Raw genomic sequence first — 22,516 nt, 5'->3', positions numbered from 1 at the left:
GAGCAAAGCTCCTGCCCCAGGAAAGCGTTGGAGAGCTCTGCTGCTTTGTTGTTCTTCATGAGAAGAAGTGTTGCCATATCCTGTGAGAAGGGAAGGCATCGACCTGGTCAAGTGGGTGGCAACCCTGCCCATGGCAGGGGGGTTGGAGCTAAATGATCTTTAAGTTCCTTTCCAACACAAACCTTTCTCTGATTTTATGATCAGTGGTCCTGGAGTGGTTGGAGGCTCCTCTGCAGTGATGGTGCAGCACTGGTCCTGAACCAGTGTTGAGATCCCCATTTAATTTGTGTGCACAAGCTTCTGCTCCAGATAAACCAGAGGGTTTGGGGTGAGTGACCACGTGCCCATGGAGCTCTGTGTGCCCTGGAGCAGAGCCCTGGAAAAGGCACTGGGCTCCTGAATCCATCATTATTTCTGCTTGCTCAGGCATCATCTCCTGGAGCCACAGTTCAGAGAAAACTCTTTCATCTCTCTCTGGGCGCTTTCCTTGGCTTCAGGCAAGGTCATGTCACCCACTTGTGTCTGAAAAAGTCTTGTGCTTTGTTTACCCAAAACAAACACTCAGCAAGAGAGCTGAAATGTAATCTGCAGCAAGCAGCCTCCCAGGGACCTCGAAGCCTGGGGGTTTGCCAGCAAGATGCCCAGGAGGTGAGATGAGCAGCTGGGTTGTGCCTCTGCTGATTGCATCCTTATCTAGAGCCTTTTAGGCACAGCTTTCCATCTTCTCTTGAGTGTCCTTTGGCCATCTAAATAGCATTGATTGCTTCTCAGCTGGAGAAAATGACGCCCTCAAGCACTGGTCTTGGGGAAACCCAAAACTTTTTGGGTTGAACAGCACTGAGCTGCCTTAGTTTAAGTTCCTTCAGACCCAAAGAAGTGCTGGCAGGGGAGGAAGAGCCTGTTGCTGGTGTTGGAGAGGAACCTTGTTGCTTTACCAAGCATCTCACCTGCAGAAGTGGCAGGAGGAAGTGACTGGCATGGACAAAGGACACCACAGAATCTGTGGTGGTGGGAATGTCACATTGGGATGTTCTTGCAGGAAACACTGAGAAGTGTTTGGAGTGAGAAGACCCCAATAGGTTCAGTTGCTCGGTTTTTAAACCCAGTGTGAGCAAGTTTCAAGCCAGTAAGTTTTATCCATCAGAAAGGGCTGTCACAAGGGCTGTTGGATATCTCAAGGAGTGGAGCTTGCCTGGTTTTGAAATAGGAGTTGGAGCTCAAGAGTGGAAAGCATGCCAGGTGTCCACATCTGGTGATGCAGATCACATCCATGCTGTGTTATTTTATCTGCTGCTTTGCAGGACATTTAGTCCTCATAAGCAGGACTGTGTAACTCGAGGTGGGGGGAAAAAGCAGGTTTTCCCCTTTTTAAATCTTCCTCTCTGTAGATTCAGATCGTATCTTAAGGGTAGGAGAAGTGACAGGGATCTCTTTTTACAGCCTGCTAACAGTGGTGTCCGTGGGCATATTCGTGACCCCCTGGGCCAGCTGATTGCAGCAGTGCAGGATCAGCAGCTCCAGCTGTCCTGGGCCTGGCACCAGTGCATGTGGAGGGGCATGTCCTGCGGGGGTGGGCTGGCCCCCAGCCCTGCCCCTGCCCAGCAGTGAGGGCCCTGTGCAGCAGCAGTGGTGGGTGACAGCCCTGGCAGTGGGTCGGGGGTCTCTGCCTGCACGGCAGGGCTGCAGGGCAGGGTGGGCACGGGAGCGAGCTCGTGGGCATCAGTGCGTGGGAACTGCCAGCCCTGTGCCAGGAGCTCATGTCCCCTGCTCTTGGACACTCCCAAGGATCCAAAAGAATCCAGGGGAGGTGGACAGTCCTGCGTTGCTCTGCCGGCAGGGACCGCTTACTCGTTTTTCTTCCTCGTAGTTATTGTTTGAGACATACCCTGACACCCGAGGGTTTGTGGGTTTTAATTAGTAACCATGGGTGGTTTAATTATCCATGCAAATATCCAGTCCTCTTCTGAATCCTACTCAATTCTTACCCTCGGCACCCTGCAGCAAACACCTACACAGTAGAATGTGCACGATGTTACAACTAACAACTTTGTGCACGATGTTACAACTAACAACAAGTTGCTCAAGTTTGATTAAAAAAATAAAATTAAACATGCATTTTGTAGGCTATGCTGTTACTTAAAACAGTTGTAGAAAGATGAATATCTAGCTGAAACATTTTACAGCTAATATTTTCCTTCCCAGTTTGACTTCCAAATTACATCTGTCATGTTCCTCCAAAAGGCCCAGCTGGCTAATGGAAAAAACCTGCTTTTGTTTTTCTGAGGCTCTTTCTCCAAAATCCAATGTTTCAGCAATAATTGGGAAACAGGGTTTCAGAGTGAAAAGACCTGAGTTACTGTCCCATTTTTAATGAGTAAAAATTTAAGTGTTTTATTTTGAAACCAGCTTAGGAGCTCTATGGGACAACTTATTATTTTTTACAGCACCTTGTACCATGGGACTGACTTCTTGTGTAGTATTAGAGATCCTGTAAGCTCTGATAATACCAAGTAATTAACAACCCATCAGGAGCTGATTCTTGGAAGTGAAGTCAAAGTTTTTATAATGACTCTTAGCAAATTAATTGGTGTTTGGCTGCCTGTGACTTCAAGGAAGAGTAAGCTGGAAAGCAAAGGTGTTTGGGGTTTGCTTTTTTCACTCTTCCCAAATTCTGAACCACACAAGCTAAATAAGGATAGGGCAGTTCCTGAAAATTACCGGAAACTGAATAATTTTCTAAAGATTCATTAAATGTGTGAGCTGCAGCAGCTATAAGAAAATACTTAGTACTTGGATGTTGAAAAATAAACTTTATAATAATTATATTTTAAAAATGTTTCTGTGCTTCCTTGTCATGATTTTATCCCTGTATTGGCTGCATTTATACCCATGTGAGTGCCAGCTACTTATCTTTGAACTTTTGCTGCAGCTCTAAGAATACCTGACCCATTTTTCTTATTGCAGGTTGAGCTTCATGTCCACCTGGATGGAGCCATTAGACCAGAGACAATCTTATACTTTGGCAGGTGAGTTGTGGGGTGAGGAAAGCTCTGGGAGCTGCAGTTCCAAAGCATCATCCCTTCTGCTTGTCCAGGTCTGCGACAGAAGAGCTCCTGCAGGCAGCAAACCTGGCTGGTGCCGGTGCTGCCTCTGCCCAGACGGGTCCTCTGACTGCACAGTGTGGTGACACTGAGCACATCCCAAAGGGCAGTGGGGCTGCACAGGTAGCAGGAGAATGAGCAAGGTGGTCATGGGTTTGTGAGCTGGGCAAGCCAAGAGGAGCCACCAGGAGAAAAGCCCCGAAGGTGTCTCATAAACAGCTGCCTGCCTTTGAAGTGTGGCCGGGACACGGCAGAGCAGCTGTATTCTGATTCCTTTTTCCATATTCCTAATTGCAAAAGCAAGTGAAATGACAGCAGGTGGGAGCGTTGTCTTGGTGGTGGTGGTGCCGTTCCACAGTTTGGGAGGAAAAACCCACCCTGCCCTGCTGCCTTTGAACCCCAGGCTGTCTGCCTGGTGTCAGCAGCCAGGGAGTCACACTCGCATGTGGGTGACCCCGGGAAGCTCTTGGCGGTGACTTGGAGAGGGGTTGTTTCCTTGACAGAGCCCACGTGCATCTTCTCCCTTCAGTGTAGACTGTGTGGGAAGCACTGGGTGAATGATTAACTGGTGTGAGGACCTGGCTTCATGCTTGCGGGCAAAATAAATAAGAATTCTTCCAGCTGTCACTGATACCCTCAGATCAAGAAGGCTGTGAGCTTAAGGATTTCAGGGAACAGCTCTTGGGCACAGCTCTGGTACTTTGGGGAGGAAATCAGTTCTGACGAGGATGGGAAGTGGTTCTGGCATCCTGTGAGCCCAGCAGGCTCCAAGGCAGTGCAGTCCTAGGGGGAATATTCTTTCTACAGTAGCTATTTCTGCAGGGCGTGGCCATACCTTTTGCAGGATAGTCAGAGCAAGGAGAGTGGATCAGAGCTGTCCATCCCATTCACTGCAGGATGTTGGCACTGAGCTGAGTCAGGGTTCCTGCTGGTGGGCTGCAGGGCTGGAATACAGGTCCAAAAGGGCAGATGGGTCAGTGGTGACTCCCTGGGATTCTGCTGGGTCCCTCTGCCAGCAAAGGGAAAATGCCAGTGTAGTCCCTGAGGAGGGCTGCGGGAGCCCTGAAGCCCAGGAGGCACTGGCTGTCTGGGGATCCTGTGCCAGGATCCTTGCTTAGGGCAGAAACCTTCATTGCCTGAGGGTGTGCCGAGTTGCCTCTTATTTATAGACAGCCCTGACATCCCCCAGAGCTGCCAGCCCTCGGGTGGAGCAAGGCTGTGCTATTCGTGAGCTCTAAAACTTGCACTCACACACACAAAAAAAGCAGTGGAACAGTGCAGGAGGCTGTAGGGGACTGGCTACCTTAATAACCTCACCCTGGGCACAGAAGGCTGCTTGTGGTCTATTTTTAAAGGTAAATAGCTGGAAATAAATTTGCCAGGTGGTGGCATAATATAAGCCCGAGCTGCTGGGATGCACAAGGTCCCTTGGGCAGTGCACTGCTGAACTCGGTGGTTTTTAGAAACTTTGTCTCCAATTCTGTCAGATCTGGGCCAGGGTTTGCATCCCCCCTGCCCAGCCAGAAGGTTTAGAGCCATGGCAGATCCCTCGTGGGACTGGATGTCCCCAGGAAAGCTGCCCTGTCCAAGGTGGGACAGTGTGTGTGGTGCTGTCCATGACTGGAGGTGGCTCTGGGTAGGACACCAAGGTGCTGGTGGGCACGAGCACATTCCCTGGAGCAGCTTTGCCTCAGGAAGGATCCCGCCTTCCAGCAGGGTTGGATGGGGCAGCAGCAGCTCCCAGGACCACACTGGCATGATCCACCAGACCTCCTCATCCAGAGACCTGACTCCAGGGTGGATCATCCCAAAGCACTGCTGCTGCTGCCTGTGCAGAGGCAATCCTTCGGGAAGCACAGGAAAATGTCAGGGAAGGGGCTTTGCTGTAGGAAACTTCCCCTGGGCAGGTGGAGGGAGGTGCAAGCCGGTTCCTAGGGCAGACACTGATGTGTCAGTGCCATGGAAAGGGCAAGGTAGGGAGGAAAACCAATGCCTTGGCAACCATGAGTGTTCCCTGCTGAGTGCCAGCAACTTAATCTGTGCAGATTGCATGTGAGGGCTGAGCGTGGGGCTGGTTTCCTTCCTGGCTGAGGGGGGAAGGAGCAATGTTTACTGAGCCCAGGAGCAGGGTCCTTTGGACTGTCCCCCTGCGTGGCTCCCTGGAATAATTGCTGGCATGGAGACAATAAAACTTTCTGTGGTGTTTTGTCTCTATTAGCAGAGATCCACCCATTAGCTGTAATTCACTGTGGCAGGAAAGAGGATTAAAAACAAATGTCTGGTTATTATTCCAAATTTGTGTTGGCTTGTGCAGGGTACCAGAGTGTGGGGGTGGCAAAGCCTGCCCAGGAAGCCTTCAGCACTCTTGGCTGGCAGCCCGGCTGTCGCCCCACTGCCCTGGCGACACCTTCCCCCCCACAGTACTCCAGCTGCTCCAGGGAAAAATGGCCTCTCCCCTCTTGGAAGTACTTAAATGGGCTTTAGCATCACTATCTCTTTGGTGAGAGCAGTTGTTGCCATTTGCTCCTGCGTGGAAGGTGTCCCTGTCAGAGAAGATGCCACCACAGTGCTGGGCTCAGGAACCAGCTCACTCACAGGAACTGAACCCTTGAGCCACGACACTTCTGCCTGCATGATCCCAGGCCTTGGAGCATCCCCTCGATTTTTCAAACCTTTGAGCCTGTGTAAGTGGATATTGACTTTTCTAAAGAATTTTGGCAATTCCTAGGACTAGGAGGTGTCAAGAAATAATCCAGAGCCCCTTTAGATGAACTCCTTCTTAAGCTTAAAATGTGCCCTGGCTGTGTTCCTGCAGGGTCAGTCTGGGCTTGTCTTTTGGTTTGTGCTTTGCCTGTGTTTTGGATTGCCTTCCTCTCTGCTGAGATTCAGGGCAGCATCCACGAGGAGATTTTGGAAGGACAGCGTGTGCTGTGTCTCTCTGTGAAGGAGCAGTGGTTGATGCTGCCAGCTCGGGATGTGATCGCTGTGTGAAATGGATTGATCAAAAATGTGATGCCTTCCCTGTCAGTAACACGTGCCTTCATTTCCAGAAAAAGAGGGATCCCTCTCCCCGGCGACACTGTTGAGGAGCTCCTGAAGTACATCAGCTATGACACACCACTGACACTCCCCCAATTTCTAGAGAAATTTAATTACTACGTGCCTGCTATTGCGTAAGTGCCCTGCTTTTTGCTTCTCCCCCCTCAACCCTTGGCAGCATCCCTTGGCTCAGCCTTGGAGGTTCCCTGTGTGCCCTGGGGGTGAGCAGCCCCAGTTGATGGGTGGCACTGCTGTCCCTGCAGGGGTGACCGTGAGGCAGTGAGGAGAATTGCCTACGAGTTCGTGGAGACGAAGGCAAAGGAAGGAATCGCCTACGTGGAGGTCCGGTACAGCCCTCACCTCCTGGCCAACTCTGGCGTGGATCCCATCCCCTGGGGACAAGCTGAGTGAGTGATCCTGCTGTGCCAGGGAGCTGCTGGGTGACCAGTTGGGCATGGAGAACGTATGGCTCACTCCGGACAGCAGCTGTGTGTCCAAAGCTCCTTTCTCCCCCCATGCAGTGAGCACCAGCATGCTTCCACCTCTCCTTCCCACCTGTAGGGTTTTTCATCTTAAATACCTCTGTGTGCTGCTGTGTTTTAACGTCCCTTGCTCTGGGTACTGGATTCTGCATGTGCAGGGCAGCTGTGCTCAGCCTTCTGGCTGGAGCTGTTCTCTGTGCGAGGCAAAGCAGCCTTCACATGTGGACTGCCTGCAAAATGGGAATTTGAGCTGGCAGAGATAGTGGGTAGCATTGGAGGGGGCTGGTGATCCAATCCTTTCCTTGCATATCATCTCCTCTGTGATGTGTGCCTCTTATTAAATAAGTGCTGGGCTCTGTGGCCCCTCCAAAATGTGCCGTGGTGGGCATTGAGCCCCACGCTTGCCCCTGCCTGGCTGCAGGCAGTTGTGTGCCCTAATGAGATGCTCTGGCAAAGAGGGGGTTCCTCAGGGCAGGATTTACCCCTGGTTCCCTGAGGCATTTCTAAATCTTACTGTCATCTTCATGTGCTTCTGTGCCTGACATCTGGTAAATGTGGGCATGGCATGGGTGTAAAAGGTGCTCATAAGTTCTGGGTGGTCTCATTGGGTGCCTCTGGATGTTGAGGCGAGTGGAGCCCTGGGCAGCCTGTCTCCTGCCTGCCTCCCTGGCTGGTGTCTGCCCTCTTGCTGATAGCTTTTCTTCCCTGCAGGGGAGACCTCACTCCAGATGAAGTCGTGCAGCTCGTAAATCAGGGACTACAGGATGGAGAAAGGGATTTCCACATCAAAGCCAGGTCTATTCTATGCTGCATGCACCATATGCCAAGTAATGAATTGCAGCTCCCCTGCTGCTCTGCTCCCCTTCCCTGGCGCATGGTGGAGGGTGATGGCCCCTGGGTTTGGGTCCCTGCACAAATGTGGGGAAAGCCCCTGGTCCCTGGGTCTGATGCAGGACCAGACAGTGCTGAGGAGGAGTTCTTTCTGGGTGGGGGTTCTCTGCTCCCTTCACTGTGGGGAAAAGGTCTGCTGGATGGGAGAGGGGGGGTCTGTGGGTATAACCAGTATGTGAAACGTCTTGCTCATCTGTTCTCTGCCTGGGGAGCTGTGATCTCTGCTCCCTGCCCAAAGGCCAGAGCACCCCCTGGGCCAGTCAAAGCCATTGGCACAGGGAGCACTTGCATCTACTGTGCTGTCTGGTGGGTCTGAGAGCAGATGGTCGTGGAAGGAGGACTGAGATCTCACACTTCCCTGCTCGTGGTCCTGCTGCTACAGCAGCATGTGCTCCTTCCTTAGCCTGGATCACGGGGCAGCCAGAGAATCCACTGGCTACCGTCAGTCTCTGCTGGCTTAAGATGAAAACACGAGTCAAATATACTTAAGACACATACATAAAACATTTTTAAAAAAATCAGCAGCTCTGAACTTGGTCAGTAACAGGTGCTGTGACCCAGAATAGGAAGGAAACCTGATTTCCAGCATTTCAATGGGCTGCTGAGTTCTGTGAGGACCTTCCTCCAAGGAAGAAGGTCAGAGAGAGAGTGTGTGACAGCAGCTGTTTTATGTGAAGACTTTTCTCTGAGTATCTTCAAATCTCACATTGGTTTCATACAGGCTTAATAGGGTAGATGGTGGAAAGATTTTTCCTAATGAGTACGTGGTTAATTTGTGTCTAGAAATGTGAAAAATCCTATTCCTGGAAACTGGGAGATTGGAGAGTGGGTTTTTTTCCTGCCTGCACAGTCAACAGTAAACAATACTTTGAAAACTTGACCCTGTCATTTCTGGTTTCTAGGAAGAAAACATTTTTCTTTGTAGAAACTGGAAAGCTGTAAGGCACAGTCGCCCTGATCTGCAGTGTGCCAGCACACAAGTGGTAACAGCAGGAGGTGGCAGGAGCATCCAAAGGCACGTGCAGCTGCACTGCAGGAGGGATTGCTTGTGCAGGCAACAGAGCAATTCTCATACCTGTATCCCAGGGCACCAGCTCTGTTACCCAGAGCCAGGAATGTGCTTGGTAAAGAGTCTTTAGTGCTGCGTTCAGGATGTGCTGCACAGCGTATCACCTGTGATATTAATCACCTTGTGAATAATGAACTGTTGAGAGAAAGGCAGAGATTCCAGCCAGAACTAGCTTGTATTAAACTTGTTAGCAAAATAGTGGCTCTAACCCAGTGAGTTGGGAACTGATGAAAACAAGAAGAAGATGAAATTGCACACATCCTCTTATGTGTTCCTATGGTTTGGGGATTGTATGTACACAGCAGGTGCCTGTTAATTATTAACACTACTGTTTATCTCTGTTTCTTGGCCTTTCTGCTAAGGTTAAGTGCTATGTGAGCTGGTAGATGCATGTCCTTTAGCAGAGGTTATCTATCCTGATCAGAGAGAGCTCTGAAGTAATTGTCAGCCACTTGTTACTCTCTTTCTCACTCATGTCAAATAGATAAAAGTTCAGCTCCTTCCCACCAGAAGTGGAATCCATTGTCTTGCCCCAGGGAAGTCGAGGATGCCCTATAATAGGGCATGGTTGACTGTTGTACAGGGCCCCCCAGAGATCCCTCTCAGCCCAAACTCCTCCTTAACACGACACATCCAACAGATGCTCGGCCTGGGATGGGGTGAAAGCTCAGGAGTGAGTTGAGGGAGTTCTCCAAAGCACCATGTTACAACCTCAGAGCAGTGCACTTCATCTTACCTCGAGCCAACTGCAGCAGTCAACCACTGGTTGGAGGGGATTTTTTCCCCTTGCTCAAAGTGAACAGAAGAACATGATAAGAGCAGTTTTATAACTAGTGAGTGCATTTGGTTTCCCTTTCCTTGATGACAGACTGATCAGTTGACAGCTTTTATTTGCATGAACATGACAGACTTTTCTAGGAGTTTCTTTTTGGAGCATCACATTTTAGGAAAGACCAAAGAAAATAGCTCTAGCCTTCTAGTCATAGGATCAGGATTTGTTCATTAAAATGCTTCCTCCTAAGTACTGGTGCTGTCTCTTCCAGGCTGGTCTCCAGAGGTGGTGGAGCTCTGCAAGAAGTATCGAAACGACTCTGTGGTGGCCATTGACCTGGCTGAAGGTCAACCTTCAGAGACCCTGAAGGTGGAGAATGACTCTGAGCATAAGAAGGCTTATGAGGTTTGTGGAATTAAGCATCTTAAAAGAAATTACAAGAAAAATACATATTGAGGGGACATGTGTGAAGGGACAAGTAGCACGTTTTTCCAACTGCAGACGGCTGGGACAACTTAGAAATGCGTTGCAGCTGTTAAAAACAGAAATGTTTGTTTATATTTCCTAAATGATTGAAGACAGGCATCACTGCTTAAACATGGTCTTGGAGCTGGGGCTTGGCACGCTACCCTGTAGCACTGAGCGTGACACAAGTGACGTGGAGCCCAGATCATCCCCCACCCTGCTGCTGTCAGCTCCTGGGGCTCAGTGGAACCATGGCCAAGGTGGAAGAGACTGGCCTTTCCAGCCTGCCAGAAATCACCCAAGGAGCTGAGAGGAAGCTGCACATTTGAAGGGCTTTTATCTGATCATCTCAAAAACAAACACTGTAATAGCTTCAGGAGCCTGATCCCAGACTCTTACTAGACCTCAGCCTTTGCAAAGGTTCTAAGGGAAAGTCTTGTTCCTCTTTGCTAGTGGGAATTTGGGGTTGTTAGTCCCCTCCATCAGTGGGGGAAGAGGTTGTGCACCACCACTGGCAAAAAAGAGTGGTTTGTAAGCAGTACTCAGGTCTGAAAGCATGTGGGGCTTCCTGGGGTCTTCACCCCATCAGTGGGAGCTGATACAAAGTCTGCCTGCACTGCTGTGCTGGGTAAACAGAGTGATTATAAGCCCAGACGCAGGCACAGGGGTTTATGAACAAATGGGCAAGTGTGTCTTCTCCTCCCTGCTGTGCCAGCAGTACCCGGGTCCAGCCTTCTCCATCTGAAGGGTGCATCATGTCTCTGTGCCAGGGCCTCGCTCAGGCTCTAAGATGCTGAAGCAAACCCCACTCCCATCTGTATTAAGTAACTGAAAAAACCCTCCTGAGTGCAAAGCCCTGAAGGACTGTCTGTGAGGAGCGGCTGCTGCGGGATGGGGCTTGCAGCCTGCCTGCTGCTGCCAGCTGGGTGGCCCTTCTCCAGCAAGCCAGGAGCCAGGCTTCCCTCGAGGCTGCATGGCTTCCCAAAGCCCAGGTGGCCTCTGGGCCACCCTGGCAAAGGATTTTTCGGGTTGGTCATGGAGCTGCACCGAAAGCTGCACCCGCAGGGTCCTCTCGGCTGGGCTGCCTCCAGCCCAACTCCTTACAGGAGGGAGTTGCTCAGTGTCAGAGCATTTCTTCATCTCTGCCCTGGGAGGGCTTCTAAATTCCCCCACGTGGCTGCAAATGGCCAAAAAGGTAGAAGTTCCACAGGCTGGAGCTGCTGCAAGGTTCATGCAGAAGGACAGGTGGGTGGAGGAAGGGGAGCTTGGAGCTTGCTGCTGTCTGGAGAAGAGGCAGTGATGAGCTCACCCAAAAAAGCCCTTGAGGAGCCTGGCTGGGCTCCAACAGAAGGTACCAGGATTTCTCAGTGTCTCTGTTTGTGGCTCTTCTCTTGCAGCCCTTGGAGTGCGGAGCCTGTGACCTGTGTGCTCTTGGCACAGAGCCCTGTTGCTTGCTGTGCCATCCCAGGGGTTTGCTGCCCTCGCTGCAGGTGATGGGACAGGAACATGTTCTCCCTTGTTTTGCAGGAAGCTGAGAGGTGTGGGATTCATCGCACTGTCCACGCTGGGGAGGTCGGACCCGCTGCCATGGTCAAGGAGGTACGAGGAGTTCCCGAGTCAGGGCAGAGAGAGGGGCAGGGCTGGGAAGTGCCCTGCATCCCCTGCACCAGGGAGAGAGGTGTCCCAACCCTCTCTGTAGCCACAGCACAGCAAACACTGGGGACAGGGCGCAGTGGCTGGAAAGGGCCATCCCAGAGCAGGGTCAGTGGTGGGGGCTGTCCCCATGGTGGGACAGGGGTCTCAGGGCAGGCAGGAGCCGAGCTGGTGCTCAAAGGCTGTGAGTGGTTTTCCTGTGCTCTTTTTAGGCAGTTTACGTCCTGAAGGCCGAGCGTATTGGCCATGGATACCATGTCCTGGAGGACCCTGAGCTCTACAAGGAGCTGCTGAGAACAAAGATGCATTTTGAGGCAAGGATGTGTGGTGGGAGCGTGACAGCTGCTGAGTGGAAAACCAGCCCTTGTTTGGGCTGTGCTGCAGCCAGGGGCACGACCTGACAGCTGAGAGCTGACCATAATGTATGGTAACATTACACTGAACTCAGCTGCCCAAAGCTCTACAGCAGAAATGGTGGGGACACCTGTCTGTTTGCTGGAACCTGTTGCAAGGAGCAGCAGTGCACACAGCAGCTTGTGGGAGGCTCGTAGCAGAAAGAATGGATTCTGGTGTGGCCGAGGATAAATTCTAGAGGGATTATTCACTAGTTTATACACCTCAAGTCTACAGGCTCCTCCTTCCACAAATCAGGGTGCTATACCAGAGCAAGTCTGGTTAGAGGGTGGAAATGCCTGAAAGTTACTGTGCATGTGCAGATTTTCTCGGCTTTTCCCCAGAATGGTCATATCCAGCTAATACATGGAATATATGTGTATATGCTTAATGGCATTGGTTTCCTAATTGTGGTTGGCACATTGCTGGTGACTGACTGGCCATGGGAGACATCCCACTGGCTCCTGCTGCTGTCATGTGGGTTTTGGGCTCTTTGCATCCGTGTCCTGGGATGTGCACTGGTCCATCAGAGTAGCACTGAGGGGCAACTGTGAACAAAGCTCTAAGCCTGTATCTGGCTTTACCAGTGTGCTGAGCTATCTGTGTCCACAGCTGGGGTTCAGATCTGTGTGCTTTGTTCTGCTTTTCATGCTTAACTCCCCCAAACAGGTCTGCCCGTGGTCCAGTTATCTCACTGGAGCGTGTTCTCCAGACTTCACCAAACACCCCGTAATACAGTAAGACTTCTCAATTATATGCAATCTTAAATAACCAGGATTTGGGTTGCTTTACTGCTTTATAAAGCTAAGGCCCATCCAATTATGTAGGACAATGTGGCACATCCTTGTCCTTTTGCACGGGGGGAGCTGGTGCAGCTGGAGGGGTGAAGGGGTCCCTTGGGTTGGCTGTCCTGTCCCCCCTGCTCTGAGCTGTGGGGCATGAGGTGCTGCACCCCAGCCACTACTGGCAGGTCAGTGCAGAGCTGTGGGGACAGAAGCCACGCTCTGTGTCTGTCTCCAGCAGTTCCACCTGCAGTTCCAGCCCTGAGGTCTTTGCTTTTACTGCGTTTCACCCTGAGAACTGCACAACGTCACATCCAGTGCTTTACCCACCACTTCAACCCCATTTCCTTACAGATTTAAGAAGGATCATGCCAACTATTCTCTAAACACGGATGACCCCCTCATCTTTAACTCCACCATTGACAAGGATTATGGCATAGTCAAGGAATACATGGGCTTCACCGAAGAGGAGTTCAAGAGAGTTGTGAGTCAGCCCTGGCTGGGTGCTCTGATGCTGTCCCGGTGCAGCCCAGAACAACCTGCTGGTTTTTCTTTATGAGCTGAAGAATTTTTAATGAAAACCAGAAAATGCTGCCCTGGCCTTGTAAGCAGGAGGCTGAGAGGGTGCTGAGCTGGCTGGAGGGGGTTCTGGAGCACTGTGGGGAGCAGGGTGTGGGCGCAGGGTGGGCTCTGAGGGGCTGCATCTCCCGGGCTGACTGCCTCAGTCGGTGTGGGGAACGGGTCAGAGTGGAAATTGTCCTCTGAAGGTCTCACAGCAGGTCTGAGCAGCAGGAAAGGTAGGTGCCTCTTGCTTTTTTTTTCCCCATATTTGGAACTGCAGGTCAGTTATTTCAAGGCCTGGCCCAGGAATGAGCAAGATTCATCAGGTATGAAAGTGCTTGCAGTTTTTCCACTTACAACATGAGGATGAAGCAACTGAGCTGGAAACAAAATGACTGCTGGTCACTGTTTTGGCACGCACAGCCATTTATGTTTCTTGCTTACATCCTTGATTTTCTAATTATCCACCCAAGACAGAAAGACAGGGTAACTGTTGGGGGTTTGACTTACCTGGTTACCAGGTGAACCTTCCTGGTTTGAGTCAAGTCCTGGTGAGCAATTCCACCTACATGTCTTCCAAGATACTTGACTTGGGAAGAGCAGGAGCATCAGGCCTCCTCTCAACTCTGTCTGGTGGAACAAATCCCTTTCTCCTACTGACCTCACTCTCTGGGTCTGGAAGGAGGAACAAGGACAGCTGTGAGCTCTGGGATCCTGGATCCACAGCTGTCCTCTCCTACTCTTGCAAAAGCCACCTTGTTCCTGTGTAATAAAAATCCCTGCACAAGACAGGTGACCAGGTTGAACTGCAGAGCCAGGCTGTGTCCCATCAGGCTGTCACCATGGCTGTGTCAGGAGAGGCTTTTTTCTGAAGGGGAGTCAGGAAAGTAGGAGCAGGTCTAAAGTGCATATCCCAAAAATCCCAAAGTATTTAAAGACTTTAAAGTACTTGCTTTGTGCCTGTCTCATTCCTCTTGGGACTGCTCTAGTGAGGGGGCAGAGCAGTTGCCCTGTAAAACAAGGCCATGGAAATAAATAAATCTGAGAGTGGAAACTTTACACTTTCCCTCGCCTGTTGCTGCTCAGAGCCAGATGTTGGGACGTGCACAGCCACGTGTTCACGTCTGATGTGTTTTAATGTCTCTCTTGTGTTCCCCCTCTTCTTCCCCAGAACATCAACGCAGCCCAGTCCAGCTTCTTACCTGAGAAGGAAAAGCAGGAGCTGCTCAACAAGCTGTATGAAGCCTATGGGATGGTCCCCAACACATCGTGACCAGTCCCTGTGAGCCACCGTGGAGCAGGGCCCTTCTCCGTGTGCTGACTCCTCTGTGCCCGTTGGAGCTTGGGGAGGAGGTGCCCAGGGTTGGTCTCTATTCCTGGCAGCCCTGTGTTAACCCTTACAATGCTCATCAGAATCAGACTATCACATTCACCCACCTATATCCCACAAACTCTCTCCCAAATGGATATCCAGCTTCCTGTCCTGCTGTTGTACAAGCAGACTGGATCTGCCTGCTGGCCTGACTCCCTTCTCCATCTGTCAGTGTTTCTGTACTGCAAATGCAAACAGAAGAACCTCCCCTGCTTTTTCCCCCCCCCTCTTTCCCTGTTTTTCCTGTCCTGACCCACTGACCTGCCTGGCCCTCGTCTGCGGTGCCAAAACAACCACCTTTAACTCTGACTGTGGCCTGGGTTAATCTTCACCCTTGCAGGGAAGAGGTGTGTTAGTGCTGGTGGGGAGTGAGCAGGTGTTTCAGACTCAGAGGCTTTATTCCTGTCCCTGTGGGTAGGAAGGTTTGGTCACAGCTCTGTTTACACAGGGTTAGTCTTGTACTAACAAGACTGGAACAAGAACAAGCTGTAAACTGGTGCCACTACCAGTACACAGGTCTGAAGGGCATTTAAAACAGCACTTTTTTTTTGGCATCCATTCTTGGATAAGAGCTGTCTTAGGCCGCAAGAAAGGTGACAGCAGTGCTCACAGCTGGCCACCACCATGCTCGCACATGCACAGGAAGTTAGAACATAATTTTACCATTTTGGGCCAAAATCCGCCTTGTGGGACTTTTCCCAGTTTTGTACTCATCCTGGAGAATTCCTGTGAACTGCAGTTTGATCTTCTTCTATCTTCGTTCAGGACTTGGAGAAGCCATGGTCGATTGGCTGGTTTAACAGTTCTGCCCTCTTCCTGATTTGACATAATCATTAGGCACTCCTAAGGCTGAAAAAGTAAATTAGCTAGGGCCCAGTGTTGACTTGGCTCCCACCTCATTGCTTCTCTCACTCAACTACAACACTGGCTCCAAGTCAGATCTTCGGTTTGGTGGAGAATTTATACAGAAAAATTCACCGAAAATTCCTAAGTGATTTTGGTGCATAATAGTGTTTTTACTTAATAAGCAATACAACTGTGCATCCAGAGAAGAGACCGTCATTTTCTGGCGTGAGTGTGTGGTGTGCTTTAGCATCTCAGGTGTCTGCCAAGATGCTTACTCCAAAGATACTGTACCAAAAATTTGCCTTTGACAAGGGGCCATGGTCACCACTACCATGGACAGACCACGGACCGGTCCAGCCTCATCCAGCAGGAACAGTGTGCTGGGAGTATTTCCATTCTTTCTGGGCTTCCATATTGGTCTTCTGAGTAAAATACTCATCTCTGAAGTACGTGGTGCATATGTACACATAGATAGATGAATAAGAGAGAGTGATTTTCTTATTTTTATAAAGCAAAAAATAAAGCATCCCGTTTAGGAACATGATTGCAGTAAGAAACGGGCCTTTTTTGGGTAGTTTCTCTCCAAAAATTCTTTCTGAAGAAGAGTTTCTTGTTTGGATTCTGAACAGTTGATTGTTAAACCTGTTTAATAAAATAACAGATTTATATTAAAGGTAAATCCTTTTGCCTTTTTGTTCAAGGGTGACTGTTAGGAACTGTGGTCCCTGCTCTTCAACATGTGCCCTGGTACCCCTGCTAGACCAAAGGGTCCACTGGTAGGGGTGAGAGGGGCTTTGGCAGCCTGATTCCTGCCTTCTCCTGTTGCCAGGCTGGAGCACTTTGACAGCCAGAAGGAAGCCTGCTCCCTTGCCAGACAGCCAAGTTGGATTTATGGATGCAGGTTGTTCCAACCTCCTGTGTCCTTTTCCCTTCGGTAATCAAAGGGATGTGTAACCCCTGCTAGAAGCAGCAGCACCATCATTGTGTACTCTCACTTTTTCTGGTGTGTATCAAAAGTAGTTCACAGGTTTTTTCCCCTGTCTCCTGGGTTTTGTACCGTTGGTTGATGCTCAGAACCAGAAGAGGGACAGCCTGGGCTGCACCATCAGGGGACAAAGGGGAGTGTTTGCCAAGAGACTTTGGATCATTTAGTGCTTGGTTAGAGCTTCCAGAGGTCTGGCATGCCACGTGTTCAACTGAAATGGAGGGCTCGGAGCATCATGGGAACAAAGGGACCCCAGACACTGCCAAAACTCAGGGAGACAATGGAACCCCAGGACACTGTGGCATCTCATGGAATCCAGGGGCCATTGGAATACACTGGGGCCTCCTGGAACCAAAGGGAACATGGGACACTGCGGAACCTTGTGGAATCAAAAGGACCCCGGGACTTTGTGGAACGTCAGGGAATCAAGGGGTCAGTGTGACATCACAGAACCTTTTGGAACCAAGGGGAACCAACAGGACATTGCGGAATCTCATGGAATCAAGGGTCCATTGTGACACTGGGGAACCTCACAGAATCCAGGGGCCATTATGATTCTGCAAGGCCTTCTGGAGTCAAAGGGACCATTGTGACACTGGGGAACCTCATGGAATCAAGGGTGCACTGTGACACTGGGGAAAATGATGGAATCAGTGGGCCATTGTGATGCTGCAGGACCTTATGGAGCCAAAGAACACTGGGAAACAGTGCAACCTCTTGGAATCAAGGATCCATTGTGCCTCTGCAGGGCCTTTCGAAGCCAAAGGAAGCCTTGCACACTGTGGAACCTCATGGAATCAAGGGACCACCGTGATCTTGCAGGGCCTCGTGGAACTGAAGGAAACCTGGGATTCTGCAGAATCTCTTGGTATCAGCGGGCCATTGTGACACTGCCTCATGGAATCAAATGTCCATTGTGACAGTCTAGGGCCTCAGGGAAGCTAAGGAATCACAGGACGCTGTGGAACCTTATGGAACAATTGGGCATTTGTGACTCTGCACAACCTCATGCAACTGAGGGGCTGTCTTTGCTTAAAGACAAAACTTGGAGTGGGAACTCCAATAAAATGAACTCCCTCCCTTTTTTTCCCTTACCAATACAGAGAGATAAAACGCAAGGAGGTATAAGTTTAAAACTAAGAGTTTACTGACAAGGAAATAGCAGCAACCACAAAGACACACAGGAAACAGCTGACCCACAAAGAGGGGAATTCTTCGCCCACATGGCACCCCTGGAGTAAAGGGGAAAAATGTGGAGGATCCTCCCTGATAACCACCCCCCTCTGCCCCAGCAAGCCAAAGAAACACTGGCAAATGGGGGCACAAGCAGAAGCGGTGCCTGGGCTCAGGGTCACTCTCGGGGTCTCCCAGGCTGTGGTGCTGAGTTAGACTAAGTCTCTGGGACACACAAGATGGGGGCTACTGAAGAAGGAGGGAATGTAAACATGACTTTTTTTTTTAAAGAAAACATCAAAAGCATAGAAAATAAAAAACTGTACATAAGGAAAGACCTCATTGTTCATGGGAGTTCTGGCACACAGTGGGAGCGTCATTGGGCAAACAATATTCTACAATTCAACATCATGGACTGTTCTGACCCAAAAATCAAATCCCCTTGAGGTACACAGTGTGTTTCCCCATCCCTCTGCATCATCCACCAAGTGCACCCAAGTCCTTGAGCAGAAACAATCCCATGGGTGGCTTTGCCTTTGCTTAAGGCAGGACTCATCCAAACTGTCCTCCCTAACATATTCCTCACATGGACCACAGGGATTTTATCCCCTTCAATGGTACAAAGAGGTTCTTTTTGGGCAGGGCCAGCTCAACTGGTAGAGTTAACTAACTAGGTTTGTGTGATGCCTTAAAGCTTTCTGGATATTTGGGCTTTTTTAGATTTTAAAATAGTTGTGTAGTAAATGTAGATGTCAATGTAGCTGTATTATATACCACCCTTTAGCATAGTAGTTTACACAGGCTCAACCCTATGACCCCACTTGATATTAAACTTTCTAAATTCCTTTTGCATGTTTAGACTTCTTTTCAAGGTAGAATTGTAGAAAAACACCTCTGTTGAACAACATGGCACCCTAGACCTGGACAACAAGATCCCACAAGAGACAAAGCAACCTTCAAGCCCAGAACTTTGGAGGCACTCCAAGGACTGTACGGGCTGTGAAGAAGATGAAGATGAGAGAGAAGGGGTCCCAAAGCCCCCAAACCCAATTCCCCAAGGGGTGTGTCAGGGGGCAGAACTGGGCAGAACCAGGGGGTGGAGAGTTCTGGCATTGGATGGACCATCTTCTAAAACTGTAGAACCATTGCCTGGGAGGGCGCACGTCGTGTGTGTTCCCCTGGGCCTGTGGGCCTGATGAAAGGACCTGCTCTTTTTAGCTGATCTTAGACACTGAACTGGCCTGGACTTTTCTCTCTTGAGGTTACAGGGTTAACTAACTAGGTGGCTTTTGCTAAATGCAGATCCCAAGGTTTGAAGGTCCCACTGCCCATTGCTTTCCAGGTGGTTTTGAACAGTCCACTCTACCATTCAACTTTCCCAGAGGCTGGTGCATGACAGGGAATATGATCCATCCACTCCATGACGAGCTCTCTGGTCCAGGTGTGCACAAGGTTGTTTTGGAAAAGAGTCCTGCTGTCCAACTCCAGCTTTTCTGGAGGACCGTGTCTCCACAGGACTTGCTTTTCCAGGCCCAGGATGGTGTTCTGGGCAGTGGTGGGAGGCACAGGGGGTGTCTCCTGCCCTCCAGTCCTTGTGTCCACCATGGTCAGCACGTAGAGCTTGCCTTGGTGGGTTTGGGGAGTGTGCTGGGATCAATCTGCAAGGCCTGCCCACATCTCTATCTCAGCCATCATCCCCCACCCCACAGGGGCTTTACCCTCTTGGCCTGTTTGATGGCAGCACATGTTTCCCAGTTCTGGAGAACCTGGGAGTTGGTGTCCATGGTTAAATCCAGCCCTGGATCACAAGCCCAGCTTGATGTTGCACCTCTTCCCTGAGGACCTGAGGTGTCCTGGGCCCACTGAGCCAGGAATAATTCACCTTGTGTTGCCAGTCCAGCTCTACCTGAGACACTTTCATCTGGTCAGTCCCATCCCCCTGTCCATTGTTGGATGTCACTCAGCAGCCCAACTCTTGGCTACCTGTGCATCTCCAGGATGGACTTTCACAACCTAACCCTAACCCTAACCCTAACCCTAACCTCTCGACCGGGTGGCAGGAGGGCCTACCCTGATAAGGCCTAAAATCCCATCAGACAATGCCAACAGTGCCAGCTCTCATGCAAGCTGTCTGTGAGATCTGCCAGTTACTGGTGGTGCCATGGGAATGGTTTTGGTGTTGAATGATGCTCAAACCAGCCTGGTTCACCCAACTCCAAACACACATCCTGCTTTTTGAAGTTGAATGGGACAGAGAAGCTGGTAACTGGCCTGTACATTTGTGAGGAGCAGCCAAGCACTTCCTACTAGAGAAGTCCAGTCCCCTTTCATCCAGGCAGGTTCTTCTAACACAGCCCTTCTTGGGGTAGATGTGTGGAGATTCCTGTCTTGGGTGGGGACGCCCTCCAAGGACACTCCTCAAGGTTGAGCAAAAGAAATCTCCCCACGACCGTTGGTCTGGGTGAGTTCCATCAGATCTCTACGTAATAATTATTTCTTTTGGCCAGCTTTAATAGAATTGTTTCAATAATTGCTTCAATATAATGCACAATCCTATCTTATACTGTACTACTAGTAGTTTTACCCTTTGAATTGTGTAGTAAGTAATTCTGATTTAGATCTTTTGTCTGATCATTTGTAAGAATAAATGACTCATTTTATATAAATATTCCCATTTTGCCAATCATTAAAACCAGTGGGAAAAAAGTGGTTTAATCACACTTCCATAATTCCATAAATTTGATTTGTTGACAAAATCTGAGGCAAAGATTGGATCCCTTCTTCCTTTAGGCTCCGCAGTGTGACAATGGCTCCTTGATTCCAAAAGGTTGCACTGTTTCTCAGTGTTCTTGGGCTCCATAAGGTCCTGCAGTGTCACAATGGTCCACTGATTCCATCATTTTCCCCAGTGTCACAATGGACCCTTGATTCCATGAGGTTCCACAGTGTCACAGTGGTTCCCTTTGGTTCCAAAAGGTTCTGTGATGTCACATTGGACCCTTGATTCCCTGATGACAAACCCCTCCATCTGTCCCTGCAGATGTTGTGTCCAATTCTCATCCCCCACTTAGGGACAAAGTCAGGCTACATTGGGTGTTTAGCTTTGCATTTGCTTCACTCTTTTGTGCTTCCAACACACACACTCCCCAGTCTGGGCAGGGTCTGGCCCCCCAAAGAACACAAGACCTGACTATTTGTGGCTCCCGCTGCAGTGACTGCAACTTGGGCCACAATCTGTGCCAGGAGCAGAGAGGTCCCTCCCCACAGAAACTTCTTGGCAATGGAATTATTAGAGAAAAGGGGACAGGCTGTGGGGATCACTTGCAGGGCACAACCAGGGACATGTCTTGACCAACCTCCTGTTTAACATGACCAGCTTTTTCAGTCTCTTTTCTCTGTTTTCTCATGCTTGTTCCTCCAGTGACCACTGGGATCCTCCCCTTGCTTTGGTTCTTTCCTAGACATCCCAGGACAAGTCTTGCCCAGTCCCCAAAGACCCTTTCTGGCTGCCCATCATGAGTCTCAGAGCCCGAGGCCGAATCCCCCATCCTCAGCTGCAAGGTCACCCTGAGAGGTTCTGCCATTGACCCACTTGGTTAAAGTTTCATACAGATCCCTTGGAACTTCCTTTCAATTAATTTTTTACCTTTTGGGCTTAGAAGGGTTTCTCCAAAACCATGGCAATTCATGTCCTCAGAAATGGGAATTCTTTGGAAGGAAGAGTTTGGGACCTTAGACTCAAAAGAATCACAGAATGAATTGGCTTGGAAGGGAGCTAAAAGGTCATCTGGTCCAAGTCCCTACACATGGACAGTATCATCTTTTACTAATTCAGGTTACTCACAGTCCCTGACCTTGGAGAAATGCAGGGATGGGACATCCAGTTCTCTGGAAACCTCTTCCAGTTCTTGCCTCCCTGATTGTCAAATCTTTCCTACTATGATCCAGTATAAAACTCTTTCAGTTCAAAGCCACTGCCCCACGTTCTGCCACTACAGGCCTTGGTAAAAAGTGTCCCTGTGATTTACTTAGATTCTGAGCACAACATTTTCATCTGCAAAAACATTAGTGAGTGCCCAGAGATCTCCCAAGATGGGCTTTAAAGGTCTCAAGCCCATGACCACTAGAGAGGGACTAAGGAGCTGTGGCCTCACTGGTGTGGAGAGTGAGGACAGTACAGGACAGCCCTCAGAGGGCTTGAAGGGAGGATTTAGAGCTGGTGGATCCTTTTGTCAGAGCAGAAAAGAGTCTGAGAAAGAAAGAATTAATGCCAAGTGCAGCTGGGGAGGTCCCGAGTGGACATGAGGAAAAAGGAATTTCACTCCATGGAAAACGCTGTGCTACAACACGTCACCCAGGAGGAGTCTGGATGAGCCCAAGGCTTTGTGTGTGCAGGAAGAGCCAGGGAGGACGCAGAGATGTCAGTGCAGGAAGGTGCCAGCCAGGTGGGGCAGCTGGGGGGATGACGACAGCCTGCAGGGAAAGGGGCAGGGCATGGACACCGTAGGACAGCCTGGGCTGGAGAGGAGACAGGGATGGGGAGAAGCTGAAAGGCCCTGACAGAGCCACCTTCTGCAGGCCTTTGGCCATGGCTGCTGTCTGTGCCCCTGATGCCAGGAGGAGACGAGTGCCCCTTGCAGCCCTGGGGCCTCACGGGCTCCTTGTCCCTGCTCAGCAGCCTGGCAGGTGCCACCCCATGGTCCTGCCCTTGGCATTGCACATCCCACATCCCACATCCCAGTGCCCCAGGAAGAGCCCTGAGGAATGAGGCAGGGACAGGATCTGCCTTCCCAGGGGCTGGGGGTCAGGGCTTGGCCCATTGGATTAAGTAAACAAGTCAAGGTTTATTCAGCATCAGAGCCACCTTTCCCTTGCTTGTCCATCCTTGTCATCACTGTCTGCAGTTTTCTGCTCTAACTGGAACCTGGGGAC

The 22,516-nt window shown here is 50.2% G+C and overlaps 1 protein-coding gene across 1 annotated transcript in view; it reads left to right on the top strand.

The window, feature by feature from the left end:
- Window positions 1-15,075, top strand: part of LOC113940027 (adenosine deaminase-like) — a 17,620-nt gene extending 2,545 nt beyond the window's left edge. Inside the window, exons 2-11 of the mRNA XM_027631082.1 lie at window positions 2,965-3,026; window positions 6,152-6,274; window positions 6,404-6,547; window positions 7,334-7,449; window positions 9,626-9,759; window positions 11,347-11,418; window positions 11,685-11,786; window positions 12,535-12,602; window positions 13,002-13,131; window positions 14,380-15,075. Of these exons, the coding sequence (XP_027486883.1) occupies window positions 2,965-3,026; window positions 6,152-6,274; window positions 6,404-6,547; window positions 7,334-7,449; window positions 9,626-9,759; window positions 11,347-11,418; window positions 11,685-11,786; window positions 12,535-12,602; window positions 13,002-13,131; window positions 14,380-14,481 (1,053 nt within the window). The 3' untranslated portion in view covers window positions 14,482-15,075. The remainder of the gene's footprint in view (window positions 1-2,964; window positions 3,027-6,151; window positions 6,275-6,403; window positions 6,548-7,333; window positions 7,450-9,625; window positions 9,760-11,346; window positions 11,419-11,684; window positions 11,787-12,534; window positions 12,603-13,001; window positions 13,132-14,379) is intronic.
- The last annotated feature ends 7,441 nt before the right edge of the window (window positions 15,076-22,516 follow it).

Source organism: Corapipo altera, unplaced genomic scaffold (assembly GCF_003945725.1).
Source record: "Corapipo altera isolate COAL_440 unplaced genomic scaffold, ASM394572v1 60703, whole genome shotgun sequence".
Classification (NCBI taxonomy): domain Eukaryota; kingdom Metazoa; phylum Chordata; class Aves; order Passeriformes; family Pipridae; genus Corapipo; species Corapipo altera.
Note: the sequence above shows the minus strand (reverse complement) of the source record. Positions and strands in the feature narration are given on the sequence as shown.